The 19,510-nt window shown below is 40.2% G+C and overlaps 1 protein-coding gene across 1 annotated transcript in view; it reads right to left on the minus strand.

Annotated features, from left to right (window-relative positions):
• Positions 1 to 335: 335 nt before the first annotated feature.
• LOC309550512 (uncharacterized protein) overlaps positions 336 to 19,510 on the minus strand; it is a gene marked incomplete at both ends in the record, with an annotated part of 232,977 nt that continues 213,802 nt past the window's right edge. The window contains 8 exon segments of the mRNA XM_082250875.1: positions 336 to 613; positions 5,007 to 5,126; positions 6,971 to 7,093; positions 8,281 to 8,406; positions 8,499 to 8,679; positions 9,460 to 9,644; positions 15,019 to 15,150; positions 17,869 to 18,132. Coding sequence (XP_082107001.1) covers positions 336 to 613; positions 5,007 to 5,126; positions 6,971 to 7,093; positions 8,281 to 8,406; positions 8,499 to 8,679; positions 9,460 to 9,644; positions 15,019 to 15,150; positions 17,869 to 18,132 — 1,409 coding nt within the window.

A 19,510-nucleotide genomic window follows, 5' to 3' on the forward strand; every position in this document is an offset into this window, starting at 1 on the left:
CCAGAATGTGGGCAGGCCCTAATGCCATTACAAACAACACAGGACCGGGGTGGCTGCTGTTCCTGCAATAATCACTTTAATATCTTCAGTGTTAATATGTTGCAAAGCTGTATTTACTATGATTACTCAACAGGAAATAAAAAAAAAATCTTGTATAATTGAAGTAAGCAAAGCATCACCTTATTTACTTGAGCATTTACTGTTCTTTTAGTAAATCATCCTCAGTGGTTTATTGAAAGAATACAGAATAATCTCTCTGCAATAGACCCAGTTAACAAAACTAAAACAAAAAAAATCTGGAGCTAAAGTGGAGCTAGTACCTAAAAAAGCAGGTTTCACCTTGTAGGAAAACAAAACATCTGAATAGCTAGTATGGACATACTGTAGGTCCATCTTTGCAGTTCCCATATAATACCATTAAACTGTACTAAGCTGAATAATAATAATATATTAACAATGGAATATCCGGTGAAACATAAGTTCTTACCATCACATCTATAAGGATTTTGTTGGTTAATTCTGTAACCTGGATTACATAAGCAGGTAAAACTAGCTGGTGTATTGATGCAAGTTTGCTCACAAGCAGAGATTCCTGCAGAACACTCATCAAGATCTGTCAAGAAAGAAAGAAAGATTATTTTTTAATTTTTGAGGATATAGCTGAAGTTTTCTTTAGTAGTGTAGCACCCTCCTAGATAGGTGCTAGAGAGTGAGTAAAGTTTTTGGCTCTGTCTGCCTATCTGAGGAGCAGCAGGTAAATTCTATATTCTCTCTGCTTAACAGGGAGCAGGATCTGTACATTAGGTCTGCTCAATGTGCTCAGTGTGAGATTCATGTGGTCTGAGGGAGTTTCCCCACTGGTCCAATGGGGAGGCACTTTGCACAGTGGAGGAAACCTGACCAATGGACACACAGGCTTTGATACAGCCCCAGTGATTGGCACAGACTGCTTTCTCGGTGCATTGTAGGGTGTAGTATATAAAGCCAGGGGCACATGTGCTCCAGGCAGTCGGCCTGGTGAGCCAGAAGTGTGGAGCTGAACCCAGAGATCCAGGAGAGCTGACTGAAGGAGTTGAGGCACTGGGGAACCTGGAAAGCAGTATCGTGAGTTCAGAGGATCATGCCTAAGGGCCTAACCAGAAAGGGGGCCAGTCTGGAGTAGAGTAGTCAGTGGATGTGTGTCAGCTGGTGGATATAAAGAGGGTTCTAGGTGTGTGCCCTAAAGATAAGTACTAAAAGGAACATTACCTCAGATTTATCTAGTGGCAGGATGAAGCTGCGGCCTTGCCGCATTCTCAGATAGAAGTCCTCAGCATTGTAAATAGTTCAAGTGTTGGAGTATCCCTCTCATCCCTTCTGCCATCCCAATATCAAATAAAACAACAAAAACAAAAACCCCTAGACTGTTCATTGACTGAGCCAAGAAAGTAAAGTGTTAAGATTCTGCATGCAGTTGCTACGGGTAACCCAGGGGAATCCAGAAGTTTGAAAAACCAGCAGCTCTTAAGGGGGCAGTTTTACAGTAAGAATACTAATAAATCTGTGCACAGAACATACAACCTTATAATGATGGCATTGAGTTTGAAAAAAGTTGTGCAAAATTGGAATATATCGTAAAAACCTAAAGATGGGCGAATGGTTTGGCCCAAGCATGAGTATGGGCTGAACATTTGCCTGTTCGGCCGTTCAACGAACACCCAAATTTGCAGGGCATTGGCCGGGTGTTTGCCCCACCGAACACCCTACAATTCTGCGACCCTGACTGGGTAAATCTTTGTCCAATCGGGGTGCAGTACAAGCTGGTTGTTAAGGAGCAGGGCCGCAGCGACCTTAACAACCAATGGGTTTCCCCGCTGACAGCTAAACAAAAACAAAAAGTGTAGTTTAAAAATAAAAATGAACTTCCTTTAAATATAGTGTCTGGGGGGTCCCCTTGGTCTGCCTATAAAGTGTAAATCTTTAGCATATATTAAGCATGCTGCAGCAAATATTTACATTTCTAAAGAAAAAAAAAACAAGTCAAATCCCATTTAAAATGGCTAGTGGTTACAAATGCCGCCTCCCAGCTATTAAAAAATTGAAGAAAAAAATGAGCCACGCCAAATTTTTTTTAAAAAATGGCGTGAGGTCCCCCCCAAAAACCATACCAGACCCTTATCCGGGCATGCAGCCTGGCAGGTCAAGAGTGCCCCTCCTCCTGAACCATACCAGGCCACATGCCCTCAACATGAGGGGTGCTCTGGGACAGGGGGGGCAGCCCCCCCACCTCAGAGCACTTTGTCCCCTTGTTAATGGGGACAAGGGCCTCTTACCAACAACCCTGGCTGGTGGTTGTTGGGGTCTGAAGGGGGGGCTTATCGGAATCTGGAAGCCCCCAGATCCCACCTCCCCATGTGAATGGGTGTGGGGTTCATAGTACCCTACCCATTCACCAAAAAAGTGTACAAAAAAATAAACACACACACAGTTTTTGGCAAGCTCTTATTCAAAAAGAAAAATGAAAAACAGTGTCGACCAATGTAAATCCATTGTCAATCACGCCACCCACCGACCCAAAAAAAGAAAAAAAAAACGGCGGAAAGCTTTTTGCTGTCTGACTGCTCCGTGGTTTGACAGTTCTTATACAGGGAATGAATGGGTAGGACCACACTGGGGATTTCACCTGGCAGCCCCACCTCTCGTGATGTCGCTGAACCAGCATGCACCAGTCTATGACATCACAAGAGCATTTTTTTTTAAACTTTTTTTCCCGTCAGGGGTGCGGCGGGCGGCGTGATTGACAATGGATTTACATGGGGGGGCACTATTTTCTTATTTTTATTATTAAATAAAGGACTTACCCATTCACATAGGGGAGAGGGGAGCAGGATTTGGGGGGCCCCTTGTTAAAGGGGGCTTCCAGATTCCGATAAGCCCCCCACCCGCTGACCCGGTCAACAACTGCCCAGGGTTGTCGGGAAGAGGACCTTGTCCCCATCAATATTAAGTTATTAAAACAATGGGCAGCCAGACAAGTAGAGTTTTTGAATGAGAGCTCAGCAGTAGCTGCCTCTGTGTTTTCCTCATGACAGGTTTTCTTTAAGCTATTTTTAACTAGTAATCCTGGGATTACCTGAAGCTCTCCAGTGGGCTGGATGAAACAAAAAAAAAAAATTTAAACAAATTCCCCATACACACAATTGAGGTAACATGGAGGAATCCTCCTCACTGGCACATTGTATTTTGACAGTGGGACTCCTCTATCAAAATGCACTGATCAGTGGCTTCAGCTGCTGATTGACAAAAGTTTTCCAACATTCCCATTAAACAGAAGTCATTCTTCAACCACTGTAATAAAAGGTGCCCTTGTAGCTATGTGTCCCTATTGGAGAAATTTCCCCTCAATTCCTGTCCTGGGGACTGATGGGCTACAGACAGCAAGAGTTTTTTGAATGAGAGCTCAGCAGTAGCTGCCTCTGTGTTTTCCTCATGACAGGTTTTCTTTAAGCTATTTTTAACTAGTAATCCTGGGATTACCTGAAGCTCTCCAGTGGGCTGGATGAAACAAAAAAAAAATTTAAACAAATTCCCCATACACACAATTGAGGTAACATGGAGGAATCCTCCTCACTGGCACATTGTATTTTGACAGTGGGACTCCTCTATCAAAATGCACTGATCAGTGGCTTCAGCTGCTGATTGACAAAAGTTTTCCAACATTCCCATTAAACAGAAGTCATTCTTCAACCACTCTAATAAAAGGTGCCCTTGTAGCTATGTGTCCCTGTTGGATAAATTTCCCCTCAATTCCTGTCCTGGTGACAGATGGGCTACAGACAGCAAAAAAAAAAAAAAAAACTATTGTAACCAATACTAAATCAAAAGCACCAGGCTTAATTAAAGGTGCATTTTAAGTATACAGGCTTTATGTAAAGTAAATCAACTGCCACGTTCATATAATATAATAATACTGTATATGTCTGATAACTGTGATATTTGGTTAAACTAGTTTACATAACATTTCATCATAGTTCCATAAAAACTTATTGAAACTGATTCTGAACAAAAACAATGTATGCAGGAATTATAAGGCTCATTCCATAGCAAGAGAAGAGGACATCAAAGAAACTGAAAAGAAAGGACAATGTACAGTACATCATCATATTAAGGAAAAGCGCTCATAGTTTCTTGTTTATAGGAACAGAGTACAGATACATTCAGGAAATGCAGGCAAGTTAATCCCAACAGACTTATTTCTGTGGTATGGAGTCATGAGCATTATGCTAAGAGCCGTGGGCTACCAGTGAGATGGAAATATTGATAAATGCCTAATAGGCTAGGGTGTATAATAGGGCTCTTGTCATAGTTAGACTAGTGGGAGAGGTAGGTGGGGAAAGATCCACTCAAAATGGGAAGAAAGGAGGTATGGGACAGATGGCTAACAAGGAGGTTAAGGGGAACATATAACAATAAGGGGGAAAGGAAAGAGAGAGAAAAAAAAAGGGGGTGTTAAGGGGGAAGGAGGAGGGGAAATGAAGAAAAGAAAAGGGAAGAGAGGACGAGCAGGGGGACAGAGGTTGGAGGGGAGGGATCAGCAGGGCTTTAAGAACAGAGAAGGGAAAGAGTCTGATGGTGGTGGTGTCTAGGTTAGTAAGTCCCACCCCCCCCCCCCCTTCAGTACACAATCGGTCCTTGCAATATGGATAAAAGTCACCAAAAAAGGCTAATATAATTACAAATGATTTGCCCTGGAGCTGTGCATATCCCACAGTAGTTTGAAATTTATTCCAGTAGGACCAAATAGTAGTGAATTTTGATGGATTATTGTGCGATGTATGGACCAGTTTTTCCATCTCAGCTGTTCTGCCTAGTCACTCTTCATTCTTCACACTTCTTCACTAGTCTAGTGATCTATTCCGGGACAGTCAGGGCTTGCATACCATTTCATGATATAATAATAGTAACATAATTTACGTTTAATTGGGTTTACCTTACAAATGCTATGTTAGAAGAGAGCTTTTCCTTACCTGTACAGTTGGGGCCAGAATATCCTCGGATGCACTGGCAGGAATAAGAGCCATTTGTGTTTATACAAAGAGAATTGCTTGAACAATTGTTAAGAGAAGGTGTAGCACATTCATTGATATCTGGAAAAGTAATAAATGCAAAAGAAAAAACAGTACATTAAGTTAGAACTTTAACTAAAGACAAAAAAGACATGTTAAGTTATGTGTATGGTGTAGAAAATCGGCGCTAATTCAAATCATAAATAAATGTGATACACTCTGTGACAATAACGATGTCCACCACTGTGGATAGTGCTCTATGTGATTAAACCTGATGCAAAAAATTCGAAGTAAAATCAATCCTCAATATAAAACTGTAAAAGCGAGCCTATACACAAAAGATCTTCAGTGGATGACTCTGAAAAGACTGTGCATAAATAAAGTCCTCAAATAAATAAATAGTGTGTCAATCCCAAGGAAATATATATATATAATGCAATCACAAAATCAATGCAATCGATGAAAAAGGGCGATGATCAATATAATCGTTGATGACTGATATGTGATGAAAAAATTCCTAAAAATATTTCATAAAACAATTCATATAAAAAGTTGTGTATAAAAATATAAGTATCTGAGAAAATCCCACAGTGTCCAATATACAATCAAAGATGAATGAAATAAATCTTCAAAGGATCAACCAATCGTAAAATATAACATCCATAATCTGGATATCGATCCAATCTCCAACAAACAGGTGTGTAGTGGCCGCTTACCTCCCACACACACTATCTGCACATGTGTGTAATCCAAACAAGCCAATTGCTTTCCTTTGAACATGTGCAGATAGTGTGTGTGGGAGGTAAGCGGCCACTACACACCTGTTTGTTGGAGATTGGATCGATATCCAGATTATTGGTGCTATATTTTACGATTGGTTGATCCTTTGAAGATTTATTTCATTCATCTTTGATTGTATATTGGACACTGTGGGATTTTCTCACATACTTATATTTTTATACACAACTTTTTATATGAATTGTTTTATGAAATATTTTTAGGAATTTTTTCATCACATATCAGTCATCAACGATTATATTGATCATCGCCCTTTTTCATCGATTGCATTGATTTTGTGATTGCATTATATATATATATATTTCCTTGGGATTGACACACTATTTATTTATTTGAGGACTTTATTTATGCACAGTCTTTTCAGAGTCATCCACTGAAGATCTTTTGTGTATAGGCTCGCTTTTACAGTTTTATATTGAGGATTGATTTTACTTCGAATTTTTTGCATCAGGTTTAATCACATAGAGCACTATCCACAGTGGTGGACACCGTTATTGTCACAGAATGTATCACATTTATTTATGATTTGAATTAGCGCCGATTTTATACACCATACACGTATCAATTCACGGTGGGGACACCGATTTAGATTGGCAGCTTTTTCTATATTTTTTATTTTATTATTTTATTTATTTGATTTTTTGGAATTGATTTACTCCTATCAAACCCCTCTGGGTAGCGCATTGATGCTCTTATTTAATGTTAAGTTATGTGTGTACAAATGGTTTGCCTCTGAATCAAATAAATGTAAGCAGTGGACAAATGTTTGTAAATCCTCCATTCTATTTTTTTTAAAAAACATTTTTATTAATATCCAACACAATCATGCAAATAATATCAAAGCACATGACAAGCAACCCATTCCACAACATATATGTCAGAGATACATCCAAGCCGTTCAGAAAAATACAACACTATGTAAGCAAATAACACAACAGTACCTCCTAGCAATCGTGCAGTAGGTGTGTAAATCCTCCATTTTAGTAAATCAATTACTATCACAAAGTCAAACTCTTTCTTATAAAGCCATTGAAAATATAAAGAAACCCACTGCATTTGCTGCATGTGTACATTAACCCAATGCTTGTATGATTAGATTATGTATCAAAAAATTATAGTTAATATACCTGTGCAATAGATATGTGGATCTCCATTATAGCCACTGGCACATTGACAGTTATAGCTTCCTGGTGTGTTGGTGCAAACAGCATTCTCAGCACAACTTGATATGTTCAAGCATTCATTAATGTCTGGAATAAGAACAGATAAGGGTTTAATGGGAATACCTTAATAAGTTGCCACAATAAATAAGCTATTCTGTAAAATGTAGACATAAGAATGTCTAGTTGAAACTACCCTAAACAGCCAATGGACAGAAATGTTAACATCTTGACTTCTCCCCAAGTGTTCTTGGACAGAAGTGATTTATTCGCAATAATCTGCATGGTAAAAGTGTGGTGTTTTGCCATGTAAGCAGCTGTCGGTGTGAATTCAACCAGGAAGAGGTGTGATGTGCATTTCAGCACATCGCACAGCTTCATTTTTTTACCTTTTTTTGAAGCTTTAAAAGTGGTCCTTCATTCATGTCTTGGCACAGCAGTTTGCATGTTACCATAGCTCATCACACTATACATCACACCGTGGTGATGTGAACAGGGGCACATGGAAAGTAATTGTTTTCTATGTGCCTTAGCAGTGACCAGCATTTATCCAGTCCAGCAAAATTGTAAGCACTGCGCTATGCCCTTAAGGAAAGCTAAAGTTAGGAACCATAGAAGCTGTCATTGCAGCCATCTTTCCCCACACCGGAATGTGGGCAGGTCCTTGACATCATCACATACAATACAGGATCAGTGGTGGCTGCAGGTCCTGCAAAGCACATGATGATGTCAGCAAAGGGGCAGCCACATGATCAGAAAAGTGAAGATGCTGGTAGATAGTAAGCCTAGGAAACTGTGGGATAAGGTAAGAAAACACGTTATTTAAGCTCCCCTAGAAAAAACATGCGGTAAAAACTGTATAAGCTTGAGAAGAGGGCCTTACAGTATTTGTTTTTGTGGTTTGCCCACAGTTACACTTTAGGAATTCTGACTTCACTTGAATTCTCTGACCTGCATGCATTTGAATTTTCTGACTTGCATGCATAAGTCAGTGTTAAAAAATAATTGAAGCGAGAGTCAGCAGGTAATTAGCATTTTCAGGGGGGGGGACATCTGTGGCAGTTAACATATTTTTCTCATGCTTCACTGGGCACTGACCTATATACTGTATATCATGTGGTAACATAGCATGATATGGGGTACTTTCCTTTCATGGGCCTGATTATTACATTTCCTAGATCAAAATTGGAATTACCTGATTCATTTTCATAGCCATAGTAAATGCTTGGTACTTATGAGAAGAACACTGCCAAGGCAGTTATATTTAGAACACTTACCATCACAACGGTATGCATTAGCTGGATCAATTCTGTAACCTGTATTACAGGAGCAGTTGTACCCATCCCATGTATCGATACATATTTGCTCACATTTGGATGTATTAGCAAAGCATTCATCAACACCTGTAAAATACATGAGTTAGGTAAATTATATGGTAATGTATGCTAACATTTTACCTGTACATATTTATGGTAACCTGCTATCTTATTCTTACCATAGCATTTTATTCCATCGCCATACAGTCCAGCAGGACAAGGTGAACACATGTAGTTATCACTGGGAGCAGGATTGTCTCTACAGGATGATGTATTAAAACAGCTTTTCTCTAGACAGGCATTAAAATCTTCAGTACAGAACTCTCCTGTCCATCCAGAAGAACAATTGCAGCCCGCTATCTGAATATAAAACATTCATTACAAATATTGTTATAGTACAGTTATCAATAATAGGGAGTTTTTCACAATTGTGAAATTGTTGAGTAGTATGTTAATAATAAAGGGATATAACAAGTTTCATATAGTGGCAGTAATCCACTTTGTAAAAAAAATTCAGTAAATTGAATGTACAAATGAGCTGTATTCAAGAACCTAGTCTAAGACAACCTTTTTCAACTAGGGTGCCCAGGCACTCTGGGGTGCCTTCAGGTTTCTGGTGAAATGCCTAAAATTTGCCCAAAAATCGTACACAAGCCAGCAGGTTGATGAGGCCTGCCTTTCAGTTACGCAAAGCCAAAGGTTTTCATTGTACACCATTACAATCTTCTAGCCATTGGTGTCCTAACATCCAGTTAATGTAATTGGTTGATAAGAAGGATGTCGGGCACCGGCACAGCATCCGTGTTTGCCCCTCCCCATTAGCATTGGGGTCACATTAGCTGAGTGAGGGAGAGAAACTGAGGGAGAAGTGAAACATTGGAATACTAGTCAGTAAAGGTGTATGTTTGCTTTGTAAGAATAAATCACCTCTAATGTTGGGTGTCCTGTGCATGGGGATGTTGCTGCATTATATAAAACTATTAGTTTCATTTTTTACATTTTAGTATGAGGTGCCTCAAGAGTATGCATCATTTTAAAGGGCGCCCTGAGTGAAAAAAGGTTGAGAAACACTGACCTAAGATATTATACTGTAAAAGAAAAGTGTAAAGTCCTAGTCAGTTATATAAAAACAGACAATACCATGAACTTGGAGTTGTTCATCTGACCCCTCAGCACGGTGTTCTCATAGTCGCAGGTGGCGTTGTTGCTGCAGTTGCACAGTATTAATGTAAGGCCTTTCTCTGCGGTGACTTGGGAGTTGTTGGCTATTACAGTTGCAAACACGGGTGATGAAGATGAAGGCAACCATCTAAGAGTGCCATTTACTGTAAACAACAACAAGGATTTGAAACAGAATAGTTTTATTATTGCTTTCAACAAGAAACCAGAATTGACATCCCATTGGGCTTAAATTTGAAGGTAATATTTAGCTGTAAAGACTGTGCACATATGTCCTCGGTTCTGATTGATTGATTTATATCATACACAACTGTACACAAGTACATATTGCCACAACTGTGTTAAGTCAGTGGTAGTGTATCATGGCCTAATGCACACATGTAGCTACTTTCACAGGGCAGTGCAATAGTTAGGTTAATATCATAGGCTCTTTACAGCAATATACAAAACACATTCAGTATAGTGGGCTTGAAGATGAAGACTATAATTGGCCAACTTCCATTGTACTGATGGAGAGAGTCCCCAACTCAATCAGAAAATCATAGGCACTGATAGTTAAAATAGAACTATGGCCTTCCATTGAAAAAATATGTGCTGCAGCAGTGCTTATGTACTTACAGCTGTCCCTCTGCAAAGCAGAGTTCATTTCGACATCAGATCTAGTTTTAGTCTTAGGCCTCTTTCACACGGGCGTTCCGTATGTCTGTATATCACCCCATCCGTTTGCAGGTGATATACGGACATAATGCATGTCAATGGGATTGCGGATGTCAGCGGATGATCATCCGCTGACATCCGATTTGCGTCCTTTCAGTTCTGTTCCATTTTTTGGAATGGAACAGAACCCTATTTTTCTTCCGTTTCAAAAACGGAACGGATGCAAAATCGGATGTCAGCGGTGTCATCCGCTGACATCCGCAATTCCCATAGACATACATTATGTCCGTATATCATCCGCAAACGGATGGGGTGATATATGGACATATGGACCGGATGACACAAATGCCATCCGTGTCCGTGAAAAAAAAAAAAAAAAAGTGCCGCAGCGGAGGAAAAAAACTGAGCGGCCGTGTGAAAGAAGTCATAGTCTTTTATTTTTTTTTCAAACATTTTTATTGAAAATGTCCAATTTACAAGCGTCAAACAAAAACAGAAAGGGACAGATTTACAAAGCTTGTATCCAACCCACTACCAATGTTTTCTTTTTACGGAATTGATATTATGTCTCTGTACCTAATATTGTGCAGTGTTATTCATCATGTTAACATTTATGTAAATACATAACTATTAACAAATGATTCATTTTATTTTGGAAGCATGTATGAGTAATTGCATTTAACTGATGATATAACCAAATATTCCATATGGAATATCTTCTATGAGATATAGAAAAAGAAAAGAAAAGAACAGAGAAAGAAAGAAAACAGAAAGAGTAGTAGTAGTAGTAATAATATAAAGTAATAGTAACAGTTGTTCCTTGATAGTATTGTGGAGGTCCTTGGAGAAAAATTGTTGATACTAGGAAATACTTGGCTGAATTCTTAGTATGCCTATGAGAATTATTCATATTTGCTTTACTGTACCATTCAATATAAAGAAATGGTGTCAGAGTCTTTTGACAAAAAAATTACATTTTAGTTTTAGTCATATTTTAGTCATCTGAATTGTTTTAGTTTTAGTCGTATTTTAGTCTACACAAATCTCCAGTCATTTTAGTCAGCTAAAATCTTATGGGTTTAGTTAAATTGGAATGCATTATTTAAGCATTTCTCTAGAATTTCCAAACTCATTCCATACTCCTGGAGTAAGAATCTAAAAACATGTTATTATTTATGGTATAAAGGTTTGAGCATGCACTACAGACACATATTTAGATATATAATGGCTTTATCAATAAAACCAGGTTCAATAAACAAACAAAAATATTGCTTTAAAGTGCAACTTTAAAAATATGTATCACCCCCTAGGTAGGTGCCAGGCAGGTAAAAGGTAGTTGCTTTATCTGCTTATCAGGGGAGCCTGATCATTAGTTAGGCCTGCTGGGTGTTCTCGATGTGCGATTCATGTGGGCTGAGGGAGTGTCCCCACTATATCCAATGAGGAGGTTCATTGGACAGTGGAAGAAACCTGGCCAATGACGCACAGGCTTTTGTACTTTCTCAATGGGTTTGCACAGAGAGAGGTTCATCCTGGGATAGGGTATAAAAGCCAGGAGCACATGTGGCAGGGGGTCTTTGGGGGGGAAGCCAAGTCCCAGAAGGAGGGTGACGGCTGTATCCTCTTCTGAAGGTGTGGAAGGTGGTCACAGGCAGTCGGCCTAGTGGACCAACAAAGTGTGGCTGAACTCAGAGGTCCAGTGGAAGCTGACTGAGGAGGTGAAGGCAGAGCAACTCTGGAAAAACAGTGTCCGTGAGTACAGGGGAGCTTGCCGAAGGGTCTGCCCAGGAAGGAGACCACTGCAGTGGCTAGAGTCAGCGGACAGGAGTCAGCACACAGGCAGTGAGAGTAAAGGGGGTGCCAAGTTATTAACCCAAAAGAGTATATTAAAGCAGGAACAGTTAATCTATCTTCACTTCAGTGGCAAGGTGAAGCAGCGGCCTTGCCACATTCTACAGTCAGTTGTCCTCAGGATTTGTGCATAGTTAACATTGGAGTATCCCACTCATCACTTCTCCTATCCCAGTTCTAAATAAAACACAAAAACCACATCCCCTGGACTGATCATTGATTGAGCCAAGGACTGTATTTGATGTTCATCTGCTTTTAGTTGCTAGGGGTAACCCAGGGGAACCCAAGAAGTGTAATTTTCAGCAGCTCTCTAGGGGGCAGTGCTACAAATATAAAAAATAAAAAATAAAAAAAAAAACAACTGTAAACAACTCCACTGGCTGTAATGTCATTGCACATATTATCTGAATATATTACCAACATTAAATATTAAGGAAAAAAAAATAAGAAAAGCCTTTTTCTTATTTTTTTTTCTTTCAGCAGCTTAGTACTGCCCCCTACTTATTCTTATGTAGTAGTCCAATTCATGTTTAAACTTGAATGCGCTATACTTCTAGGCTGGGAATGGAATTGTGTTGCGGATATAGAAAAGACCAGCAGAGGGTGCTAGAGAGTGTGTGGAACTGCATAAAAGGATTGATGGGGGCCTGTATCTCTCAACCAATGCAGCTTGTTGATAGAATCAGGGGACTGCGGCTTTAACAGACAGGTGGAGCTCTGAGGAAAGTGGAACTTCAGGTGGGTAAACATCCCTTCCTCACGTTTTTGTTCCATTTTTATTCGTTGTCAAAAATTGGAATTGATTTTCATCACAGTTTTCATCAATTGACTTAATTTGAATTTTAGTTTAGTTTAGTTTTCGCCACTGAAAACATGCAGCTGATGAAAATTTTCTCAAAAATATTTTCATTGATGAAATGAACACTGCTGCAAAATACCTTCTGAGTCTAACAGTAAGGTCTACCAGAACTGCTTTCTGTGATGGGATGGTGTGACAACAACACTTCACTGCTACTGAATTTATTTGCCACTCATGTAGGCTGTATCTGCTTGCACTACAATGAGGAGGGGAAAATGTTGCAGGGGGTGTGGATATCAGCAATGTCATTCACAAATCTGTAGTCTAGCCACACCTAGTTCTGCCAACTGCTTTCTGGGTTGGTAGAACTATCTCTGTTTCTGAAACCCTCCCACTGCGATCAGTAATGTCTGGGAGGAGAAGCATGTGAGACATAAATGAAGGAGGATTTGGCGCAGTCAGGGAAGGTAAAGGAAGTTTTTAGTTTGGAGCTTGAACATTGCATAGCAAATGGATTAGGTACTAGTGTGGAATGTCATACAGGAACCCTTAAGCCCCGTACACACGTACCGATCGTCGGCATACAAACGTTCGTCTTTTCTCCCCGGGATGTCGGTGTCTGTTGAAAAGTGCAAAGACTGCCCAAGAATTTTGTCCGCCGACTACAGCCGACTGCAGAAGTGATGTCATGTAATGGTTAACTTTCCCTGTGTTTTTCTTTTCTGAGCATGCCCAGTCTTGCAAATCTGCGGTCTGTCGGCAGAATTCTGTACTGACTGGCGAACAATCGTCCGTTCTGGTGTCGGCATACAAAAATTTAAATGCTTGCAAGAAAGACTCTTGTCCGCAGAATGTGCGCAGACAGCTGTCGGAGGCACCATACTAACAAGCGTACAATCGGCAGATCTTTCGTCCGCCGACGTTTGTATGCCGACGATCGGTACGTGTGTACGGGCCTTTAGCTGTACTTGAACTCTAAAGCAAAGCAAAGTGATGTGAAATAAAACCATGTTCACATACAACCTAAACAATCGATAACGTGCAGGGGAAATTTAGAAACAAGCTTTCCTTTTATCCAATTTTGTTTTTATTTTTTACTGCAGCATATTTTCCAGTAAATAGCAGCTCTTATAAATATAGTGTTGCAATTGTGGCACCCTCCTAGGCAGGTGCTAGGTAGGTAAAGCCTAGTAGCTCCTTCTGCTTATCAGGGGAGCCTGATCATTAGTTAGGCCTGCTCATGTGTTCCATGTGTGATTCATTTGGGCTGGGGGAGTGTCCCCACTGCATCCAATAGAGAGATACATTGGACAGTGGAGGAAACCCAGCCAATGACACACAGGCTTAGCTACCATCCCATGGGTTTGGCACAGAACATTGTGCATCATGGGATAGGGTATAAAAGCCAGGAGCACATGAGGCAGGGGATCTTTGAGCGGAAAGCCAGGTCCCAGAAGGAGGGTGATGGCTGTCTCTCCTTCTGTTTGCTGAGGATGGTGGTCACAGGCAGTCAGCCTTGTGGACCAGGAGTGTGGTGCTGAATCCAGAGGTCCAGAAAAGCTGACTGGTGGAGGTGAAGGCAGAGCAACCTTGGGAAAAACAGTGTCCGGGAGTACCAGGAAGCTCGCCAGGGGTCTGCCCAGGAAGGGAACCACTCCAGTGGATAGAGTCAGTGGAGGGGTGTCAGCACACACAGGCAGTGAAAGTAAAAGGGGTGCCAAGTTTAGAACCCTGAAGAGGATAATCAAGCAGGAAACTTTAAAACTATCTGCACTTCAGTGGCAGGGTGAAGCAGCGGCCTTGCCGCATTCTACAGTGAGTTGTCCTCTAAATTGTGCATAGTTCATAGTTGGAGTATCCCACTCATCCCTTCTCCCATCCCAGTTCTAAATAAAACCATAAAAACCAACATCCCCTGGATTGATTATTGACTGAGCCAAGGTTTTTCTTTGCTCTTTATCTGCCATCAGTTGCTACAGGTAACCCAGGGGGATCCAAAAAGTGTAATTCTCAGCAGTCCTCTAGGTGGCAGTGCTACACAATATTTTGAAATCTTCCCATATTTGCTGCCACTCTCACAATAACCATTGTAACAGGTGTCATTAGGCCATTATAATAATTCCTATGGATTTAGTGTACACACATCAAGTATAATATGTCTAGTAATGTCAAAAGACTGTTAGAGTATTATTAAGAGTATGAGGATGTCATACCTGAAATGATGATGTCAGTGGATTCTGTTTGCAGACTGAACACAGAGTCTGCAGCAGAGTAGCTAATCAGGACCTCTTTACCGAAGGAGCTCATGATACTTGCAGGGCCAGAGATATTTGGAGGGAAAATGGCTATATAAATAAAAAAACAACACAACTGAAGTACAAAATATTGTTAGCATTATGATCAATTATGGTTAAAAGTTTCATGTAAGTACTATGTTTTTTTACTAATTCCACCCCTTCCATGTTTCTTTTTTTAATAGGACCATGGCCTCCAACAAAAAAATGTTCTTCTGCACTTAATTATAAGTACATTTGTACTTTTTTTCTACATAGGAACACATGTTTGCTTATACTACAGTGGGGTGAAAAAAATGTTGGAGGGCCCGTGGTGAACAGCATTATAATAACTGCTGATTTAGAAACCTGTAGCCTGTCAATAGGGCACCTGGCCACAACTAGTCCTGTCCATTGCTTTCTAGATTGATTGTCCTTTCCTCGATCATGCCTTCCTCCTTCCTTTAGAGGATTTGACTGACAGCAGCAGGAGTCTATGGCTCCCAATACTCTCAGAGTCTCCTGTGAGAATAGGAAGAGAGAACAGTGTTGCTGCAGATGGGACAGTGATGGATTGGTGGAAAAGCGTTTGGTTGCTGGAAACTTACTGAGGTGTTTTTTAATTTAATTCAATGCAATAATGTAAGAAAACAGTTAAACTTTTGAACCACTTTAATATGGCTTGAACATTATTGATCTGGTACTTTTTGAGACTGCCATAGACTGTCACACAAGATCCTACATTTGCAGTTTAAATACCTCTTGAAACAGTGCTTTACTTATTTAAGTCTGGCATTTGGGTTCCTCGTCATTTCTGTTTCTGTGTGCAGAACCAGTAATCCAGTGCAGCAAATGTGCCTATGCCAGTCCCTGGCAGTCCTTGTGCTGATGTCATTGCCTGCAGACCCACTTCTGGATCCGTAGATGACTCCAGCACTGAACAGACATTAGGAAGTGTCCACATCATACAGATGGTGATGTGGACAACTAAAGAAGGATCTAATTTCCTCTGCACAGAAGAAGATACAAGTTTCTGAACATGAATGGCATGTGAAAATTAAAGTAGAACTATAGGCAAAGCTTTTTTTATTTTTTTTTTTCATTTTGAGTAGAGTAAGGAAGGGTTATAACCCCTGTCAAATTAATTTCCACCAGCTGTGTGCCATTTTGGAGATTTCCCTTCACTTCCTGTCCCATAGCCAAAACAGGAAGTGAGAGGAAATGTCTATGAATTAAGGGAATACCTTGGAGACCCCCAAGTCACCCGAATTAGTGTCCCCATTGGAAGATTTGCAGTGCTGTCAGTGCGGTTTTCATTGCACAGACAGCAATGAAAACTTACAGGTGTTCTAATCACTCTTCACTCTATCCAAAATAAAACAAAAAGTTTAGCTGTACTTTAATATAGTCGAGTAAAAGGAGTATTGTTTTTTTTTTATTTTCATGCCAGAGATTAGTAAGTGAGGGGAGGAGGAGGCCAGAGATCAGCTTTAAGATATTTTAAATTTGTATTAAATGTATTTTTTTGAACATCTTGAAGTTATTCTGCCTGCACAATGCACATCTAAAACATATATAGCCTGGTATTGCAAGGGGACTGCAGATTTGACTTGGTCTTAGTTATGATACTTATTGTCATTACTACATTACTACAATCAGAAGCGTAGCTTGAAGCTTGTGGACCCTGATGCAAAAGTTGACCCAGGACCCCCCCCCCCCCACTACCACCCACCGATTCCGCCACGCGCCAAGATACTCCCAAAGTGTGCCAAACTCTGAGTGGCTAAAGAGTTATTGCAGATCTTTATTTACATATTGAGATGGTAATTCAAAAGATTTTGGAGAAACTGTCCACATTTTGACATACCTCTCTGATTCTTTTGAATACCTGTATAGGGGCCTGAAGAGACCATCCATCTTAGGACAGACAGACCCTACCAGCGCACCCCCTCAGTATAGAAACCTCCTCCACTAAGTATAGACCCCCCCTGTAGAGACTCCTCTTGCTCATTATAGACCTCCCTGCCAGCCTATCCTCCCTCTGTTCTGAGGGTTCTATGAGGAAGCCAGAGGGGGTGTTGCAGTGCACATATAACAGGCACTTGCAGTGCCGTGCAACACACACATACAAAAACCATTGTTAGGCAGTCGCTGAATAATGATTGGTCACCCAACATTTTTACAGGCAGCCCTGCAGCACCTCCCAAGAGCCTGCACCCTGTGCAGATGGCACCGCTAGCAACTCAATTGGCCAGCTAAATTGTAATATCTCTTTACCAGAAGAGCTGCAGCATACTCCTTCATCTCTGTTGAACTTAGCAATGTCGTTAAATTGGGAACCCAAGCCAATAAGAGCGGAGGGGTGTAGAAGGCAAAGTGGAAGCCCCCTATAGTACACAAGCTGGATCCGAGCCAGGGCTCCTGGATTTTGTTGAGTTGGGGGATATGCTGATATGACAGAGAGGCCGTACAGGCCCCCTGGAGCATGGGCAGGGTCGCAATTACAAGGCTTGTGACACTTATTGTTATGCCCATGACTACAATGATTTTGTCACTGGATTAGAGGAATACGTGATCTACACTGCTGGCTTCTCTGCATCTCTGGACCTGTTTGTTAATGTCCTCTTGTCACTAGCACATTCATGCTTTCAGAATCTGATGTGAGTACGGGAGGCAGCCATACAATCATTCTCTGAAACCCTTCACCTCAGGGTTTTAATAAACAATATTGTCGCTGTGAATTATGTATAGTCTGACAGTTACCACCATTTGCTTGATTTTTACACTTACAAATAAGAGATCTCCTCTCACTATATACAGTATTACTGGTCATAGTGGCAGATCCTATAGCGAAGTTTCCAGTGCTCAGAATATCATAGAGACAGTCTGTATTTCCACCACAAGTGCTGTTTGCTTTCTGGATAAATGCAGGGTCACTGGACAAGAGCAGCTCATCAAGGAACTTTGGTATAAAACTATTGTTGTTGTACGTGTACCAGGTTTCTTCAATAGTTGTGTTGTAAAGGAATATTGTATCCTTGGGTGTTGTTTTCCCTAAAAAAATCAAATGTGCATATGGATAATCGATAATATACAAACAGAGAAACATAGAAACATAGAATGTGTCGGCAGATAAGAACCATTTGGCCCATCTAGTCTGCCCAATATATCTGAATCCTATGAATAGTCCCTGGCCCTATCTTATATGAAGGATAGCCTTATGCCTATCCCATGCATGCTTAAACACCTTCACTGTATTTGCAGCTACCACTTCTGCAGGAAGGTTATTCCATGCATCCACTACTCTCTCAGTAAAGTAATACTTCCTCATATTACTTTTAAACCTTTGCCCCTCTAATTTAAAACTGTGTCCTCTTGTGGTAGTTTTTCTTCTTTTAAATATGCTCTCCTCCTTTACCGAGTTGATTCCCTTTATGTATTTAAAAGTTTCTATCATATCCCCTCTGTCTCTTCTTTCTTCCAAGCTATACATGTTAAGGTCCTTTAACCTTTCCTGGTAAGTTTTTTCCTGCAATCCATGTACTAGTTTAGTAGCTCTTCTCTGAACTCTCTCTAGAGTATCTATATCCTTCTGGAGATATGGCCTCCAGTACTGCGCACAATACTCCAAGTGAGGTCTCACCAGTGTTCTGTACAGCGGTATAAGCACTTCTCTCTTTCTACTGCTTATACCTCTCCCTATACATCCAAGCATTCTGCTGGCATTTCGTGCTGCTCTATTACATTGTCTTCCCAACTTTAAGTCTTCTGAAATAATTACTCCTAAATCCCTTTCCTCAGATACTGAGGTCAGGACTGTGTCAAATATTCTATATTCTGCCCAGATTACAGCTATACTTTTATCACACGCTAATCTGCTTTAGTTACTCTGTGGTGATTGCAGAATTACAGATTATAAATATATTTTGTTTTACATTGTATCACCAGCCAAGTTTTTAGCGGAAAATATAAAATAACATTTTATTTGTTAAATATAGAACACTCATTAAAAATATGGTTGAAACTATAAATAAATATACACTGTATATATACTGTGTAAATATATATATATATATATATATATATATATATATATATATATATATATATATATATATAAAACTGCACCAAAAGCTGCCTCTATATTTGTACTCAGTGTATTTGGTTATGAATAGAGATGAGCTAAGGATACCTGGGTTTGGTTCATGAGACATTTGCCAACCAGCTCACTAGTTTGGATATTAATTGGAACCACAGTAAAGCCAATGGGAACCAAATCTTTAAAATCAATTAGAACCATTATTAGGGCCAATAGGCCAAAGAATATTTAACAAATGGTGTATGGGGGGGGGGGGGCTGTGCACTGCCAGGGGGGATGTGTACCAATGCAAAAATAAATATAGGGGGCAGCACTTTAATGCCCAATTCTTTT

Source organism: Pelophylax lessonae, assembly GCF_965119305.1.
Source record: "Pelophylax lessonae genome assembly, chromosome: 3".
Classification (NCBI taxonomy): domain Eukaryota; kingdom Metazoa; phylum Chordata; class Amphibia; order Anura; family Ranidae; genus Pelophylax; species Pelophylax lessonae.